Source organism: Saccostrea cucullata, unplaced genomic scaffold (assembly GCF_032062105.1).
Source record: "Saccostrea cucullata isolate Sc308-1 unplaced genomic scaffold, CSIRO_AGI_Scuc_v1 ctg15525, whole genome shotgun sequence".
NCBI classification, from domain to species: Eukaryota; Metazoa; Mollusca; class Bivalvia; order Ostreida; family Ostreidae; genus Saccostrea; species Saccostrea cuccullata.
In genome coordinates this window covers 6,439-12,516 of record NW_026919169.1, presented here as the reverse complement: position 1 = coordinate 12,516, position 6,078 = coordinate 6,439, and the positions used below count along the sequence as shown (strand labels likewise).

The 6,078-nt window shown below is 32.3% G+C and overlaps 1 protein-coding gene across 1 annotated transcript; it reads left to right on the top strand.

Annotated features, from left to right (window-relative positions):
- The first annotated feature begins 540 nt into the window (after positions 1–540).
- Positions 541–5,316, top strand: LOC134281388 (ribulose-phosphate 3-epimerase-like). Its single transcript, XM_062763858.1, has 5 exons — positions 541–814; positions 3,211–3,318; positions 4,056–4,190; positions 4,435–4,521; positions 4,856–5,316. Exons 1-5 carry the CDS (start codon positions 569–571, stop codon positions 4,976–4,978), a joined length of 699 nt encoding a protein of 232 aa, XP_062619842.1. The 5' UTR covers positions 541–568; the 3' UTR covers positions 4,979–5,316.
- The last annotated feature ends 762 nt before the right edge of the window (positions 5,317–6,078 follow it).

The window sequence follows — 6,078 nt, the reverse complement described above, 5'->3', positions numbered from 1 at the left end:
GTAGATGTATCTGCGACATTTCGTATTGATCTCACCATGTTTGCATGCTTTGGTTCATGTAATTAATTAATATACTGCAGTCGACTGATTTTTTTAACACAAAAAAATGAAAGAATGGATTATAAATAAACTAAATGAATAAAAATTAATGATTAGATACGTACATTAGACTACATCCAGGTATACATGTATACATTTTTTTTCTCCTATGTGCACGTACATATCAATTTACTTTCCAATCAAAAAAAATTATTAGCCCCTCTCTCTCTAATAATAAATAAATTTTTTTAAAAAAGAGGAAAAGAACGAAAATTTTAACGATAAATAAGTTATAAATACGAACATAAAGTTGTGGATTTTTAGTTGGGAGAATGTTCACATTTTTTGACAGGCACCATTAAAAAAATATTGATTATATGAATGTAAAATTTTCTATAAAATTATAATTTATCAAATTTTCTGTCCTTGTTGAATGCAGTGAGTAAATAAAAACGAATAGATGAATAATGTGTAATAATAATAATTTATTAAAATAATCGGGTTCGGCCTTCGTCAAATCCAATTCAAGATGTCAGCCCCCTGTGGTGGAAAGCAGTGTAGAATTGGTCCATCAATTCTTAATTCAGATCTATCTAAGTTAGCTTCAGAATGTCAGAGACTGATGGACAGTGGTGCAGACTATCTGCATCTCGATGTTATGGATGGGCATTTCGTCCCCAACTTAACGTTTGGACACCCTGTTGTTAAATGCCTTCGACCAAAGGTGCCCGGAGTGTTTTTCGATATGCATATGATGGTTCAAAACCCAGAGCAGGTGAGTGTTTTTTTCTTCATTCCTTTTGTTTTATTCATCAGCAGTGAGGTCTTTATAAAGAAAAATGGTCAACAGTGAGAGGGTGCTTTATCATATCATAGCCTAGTTGAGTCATCATTTATTAAATTGAACCGACACTATTTTGTAATCTACACTTTACCACATGTAGGCCTAGATGTATTAAGTGACAAGGAAGGTGACATCACGTTAGGATGTATCCACTTATATTTTACTAGCATGACATACACAGTTTCCTCATAAATATTGTACTGTATCAGGGTCCGACACTCGTCAAAATTTGGTCTCGCCATTCGGGCAACCTTGGTTTGATCACAGGTTGCCCGAATGAATTTCAGGTCGTCCAAATAAAATATCAATAGAAACAAAACTTAATGTGAAAATTGTTTAAAATTTGTTATGATAATTAGTAGAAGTTGTGTTTTTGTATTAAAAAATGTAAACCCAGACATTTTTGGAATGTAAAGATGTCTTCTAGTATTTTATTAAACAAAAATATAAGCAGAATCAGACATGCAGAATGCTAAAGTTTGTAGCTTAAAATATTCATTTTCACTTGCCATGAAGGCCTAAACAAATTGGGTCAAATAACCCTGGACTGAATTAATCAGGTGTTATATTACAGTGGACACCCAACATGGCTGTCTAGCAGCAGAAAACGATCATTATAATCAGAAAGTTGTAGGGGAAATGCAAAATGTTACAATGATGATTATTACTATTTATATTTAAGGTGATTGTTGACTAAGTTGACATATTTTATATCTCAAATAAAACTTTATTCAAGACTTTCAGTAAAAATTGCATCAGCTGATTGATTGAACGAAGATTTGGCAGGAAAAAAATCTACTCGGCTGATGTTTTGAAGGTCTTATGAAGTTTAGTTTAAAATATTAATCATCGTTATTAGGCTTAAATATTCCCAACTTGTCCCAGGTTGTCATTTGGGCGAGCCAGACTGAAAATCAGGTCGTCCGAAATCATTTCAGGGTGGAAATGACGAGGTGACGAGCGCGAATGTCGAACCCTGCTGTATGCATCTTAAAGACCCATTTTTTTTTACCGTACGTTTACCTGAGGAGGGGGAGTGGTCTAGGAAAAAAAGTGGTGTTATTTACCTGAAGACCCCCAATACTCAAGATGTCAAAAATATGTGTATATGTAACATTACACAGGAAGTCTGTGTTTGGTAATCGGGGTCAACATTATGTGTTTTGTGTTTAGATCAGATGATGCTTATAGTATCATACAAGTTGCTGTCCTTTCAAAAAAGGACTACAATACGTGGACCATATGCATTTGTTTCGAACCGAAATTCAATTAAGAAAATTTTAAAGTTTGTTGGATATTAATGTAGGTTTGTTCCCATTTTCTACAATGATCTGCCTACTTTGACTGATACACTTTCATAGCAAAATTGTTAAATTTTATCTCCGATGGGCATATATAGTTTTGTCATTTTAAAATTTTGATACATATAACTCATAATGTTATATAACTCATAACTCATAATGTCTGGGACTGAAAATATACTAGCATTCTATATTTATTCAGAAGAAATCTTGCATTGGAAAATTAGATCTTACAGTACGCGTGTAGCACAGCTCTGTAGTATGCAGATTTTTTTTTTCGGAACCCCTTCACTCACATGGAAAACTTGTATCAAGTTGTATTTGGATTCCTGTATATTTTAAATCTTAACTCTTAATCGCATCAACTCGTGTCTTTGTGTCAGAAGTCCGAAAGCTAGTAAAATTGTTAAATTTTACCTCCGATTGCATGGCATTTAGTTTTGTCATTTTAAAATTTTGATACATATTACACATAATGTCTGGGACTTTACATATACTAGTATTCTATATTTATTTGGAAGAAATCTAACATAAAAAAAATCAAATCTGACGGTACGCGTGTAGCACAGCTCTGTAGTACGCAGATTTTTTTCGGACCCCCCCCCCCCTCTAATCACATGTAGAACTTTTTTCAAGCTGTATTCCTGTATATTTTAACTCTGAACTCATAATCGCATCAACTCAGGCTTTTCTGTCAGAGGTCGGAAAGGCCCGAGAAGTTGCGATTGGTGTATCGGAGTCAGCCGAGGATTATCGATTGGGACTCTCGAGAATTCTCGCGCATGCGTAGCCTAGCGTATGCCCAGGGCATCCGGTTTAACCTCGCTTATATATTTACTGTGTGGACCTCAGGGTCCACGCAATAATATTAAACCATGGTGATATTTACTTCAGTCCACACCCTGAATAACAGTAGGAAATTTTCAATTATATATTCTCATGCCTGGCTAAAAAAGTACATAAAATTACATTCATGAATAATCTGGTATTAAACAGGACAAATTCCTATTCAAATTTACTTTACAGTGGGTTCAGAATATGGCAGATGCAGGAGCAAATCAGTACACATTCCATTATGAGGCAACAGATGATCCTACTGGATGTATAAGGAAGATCAGAGAAGCTGGAATGAAGGTCAAATAACTGCAATTGAAAACTAGAATTTTTTTTTAATCCCATCTCTTTAAAAGTGGTGTATATCAGATACAGATTAAGGTTTTGATTATGATAATAAACACATTAATAGAATATTTTATCAAATACTTTTACTTAGGGGGGAAGGGGGTCATAAGACAGGGGCTCTGGGTTACAGTAACTTGAGACTCTAGTGGGTTCGAAAAAAAACCTCTCAAGTTTTCTATAGATATTCTTCTATTTCTTGTTTTCATAATTAGTGATAGTAGTGATAAACCATGATAAACAACTGATATTTTAGGTCAATGGAAAGAATCAAGCCCCCAAAACCTTTTTCATGGAAGCAATTTTTTTAAATGCATGTATATACTCTTATCCAAAAATTCATATCTTTTTCAAAATTGAAAAATACATGTAATTGATCTTGTTCTTATATTTGTCAATTTTAGAGGGGGGGGGGGGGGGGGGCATCTGGTGCACTCTTTTAAATTTGCAAGTTATTAGGCTTTGTAAAGATGAGTCCTTATCGACGCGAGTCTTCAGAAAGAAACAAGTTCAAGAAAATTCTAATAAATCACTGCAAAAATCCATTCAGGGTATTTTGATAAAACAAGCTTAATTTCTTTATTTTTAAATAAGTTAATTATGCAGTTTTATAATTAAAAAAAACACAAACAGTTATATTGAGTTTAACATGACAAAGTCATGGACTAACATTGTAATTTCCTTTCATTAAGGTTGGTGTTGGTATAAAACCAAAGACAGCAGTGGATGTGTTAGTGCCATTAATAGACCTAGTAGATATGGCTCTTATAATGACAGTGGAACCAGGATTTGGAGGCCAGAAGTTTATGGCAGACATGATGCCAAAGGTATTGTTACAAAAAATAGGAGTTTTCTATATGTCACAGATTTGAAGATTTTGCCTCAACTTTAAAGACTGTTGTTTATTTTTGGCAAAATAGATAATAACACATTAAACACAGTGTATACATGTATATATAAAAATAAAGATTGTCATATCTGTATCTATGATCCGATGAACAACATGAAATGCGAGAAATCTTATAAACCTTGATTTTTAAAATGAAAGCATTCTTGTTAATCTACAAACAGGTTTCTTTTCTGAGAGAGAGGTACAGCGATTTGGAGATTGAGGTAGATGGGGGTGTCGGACCATCAACAATTCAGTATTGTGCTGATGTAAGTAACATACATGTAAAATTAAAGCAAGTGCTGAGTCACATTTTCATCAATGGATAATGGTGATGATCATTTGACATATACTGAAAGCATACTTTTACTCATGTGAGAAATGTTCATGAGTTTCACAAATTTCTTTAGCTCACAAATATTTCTCACTGCAAATCAGTGATTTACTTGTATACATGAACTTATGTTCCTCAGTCTCAAAATTGGCATAACAGATTTCAAGAATAAAAGTTGGTTTAAAATGTATTAATAAGCTTGAGCAATGCATGTACAATATTTTACTAGTTAGCTGAATAAATTTAACTTCATTTAATATCTATTTCAGGCTGGTGCTACAATGATTGTATCAGGGAGTGCTATTATCAACAGTGACAATCCAAAAGAGACTATAACTTACATGAGGGATATTGTTAATCAGTCCATACAGAAGACTTCTTCCAAGAGTTAACAAAGAGCTGGTTCTAAGAGTTATATGTATACTGTGTAGAAGTTATTCTGTACACCAACTTTTGTCTCATTGGCTAGTGATTATTTTGTATTGAAACACCTGATGTGTAATATTTATGAATATATTCAATTCAAATCTTTAGGATATTTTTTTTATAAAGAATCTCTAAACCCAGTAAGGAATTTTAAATTGATTCTTTCTCGGGTATAATTACTGGCATTGTCTCGGAGTGTATTATTTATATACAATGTAATTATGGTTCTATTATTTCCTGCTATTAATCTCATACAAAAAATTAAAATTTAGAGATAATTAATTCCTTCAGTCTATAGTGAAAATGTTTGGTTAAAATGTTTGACTGTTGATTGAATGATCTGGTATCAAAAGTTTTTTTTTAAACTCTATGAGAAAACAATATCTTTTAGTATTTATTTTCTTTCATTTCATGTATTAATTTTTTGATGGTAAGATCATGAACTATGATTAGTAAATTATTATTTTTTATTTAATGAAAAGCATAGAAAGAGAAGTATTTCAAACTTCTGGTGCTATTTCAGGACATCATTAAGATTAGATATCTTTAAGGTATACCCATAGCAACTCTGTAGATTATTTACAAGTTTACCCACTCTTTATTTACTTTATTACTTTGCATATGTAAGTATATATTCGGTTAGCATACATCTTGGTTGGAAAGAAATTTGCAATTGAGAGAGTTGATGAAGCTCACATTCTTTTGAACCAGGTATAATGATCCGGCATCAGCAAACTTAAGAGTTTTATAACGTTTAAAAAATAAAGGTTAATATGGCCAAAGCCATTTTATTTAAACTTTGGAATACATATTGCGTGAATATTTTGGCAAAGTTATTAAATTTAATTCATTTTTTGCTTAGTTTTTTTATGATTTTATGTGAATCTTTATCCCCTAAATTTCTCAGCACTTTACAGCACTTTGATTTTTCTAAAAATTATATAAAGTTTCACTTTGTCAGATATATTAGAATGACTGTAATATGCTACCTCTCAGATGTTATATTTGGCCATTTGTAAGAAAAATATACTAGTATTTCTGAAATATTTTTGTTCTATAGATACTG

Excerpts from the sequence above, each read along its gene's own strand:
- LOC134281388 (XM_062763858.1), top strand. The coding sequence starts at position 569 with ATGTCAGCCCCCTGTGGTGGAAAGCAGTGTAGAATTGGTCCATCAATT. Across the intron at positions 3,319-4,055 it reads TCAGAGAAGCTGGAATGAAG|GTTGGTGTTGGTATAAAACC; the intron begins GTCAAATAACTG and ends CCTTTCATTAAG. Across the intron at positions 4,522-4,855 it reads CAATTCAGTATTGTGCTGAT|GCTGGTGCTACAATGATTGT; the intron begins GTAAGTAACATA and ends TATCTATTTCAG.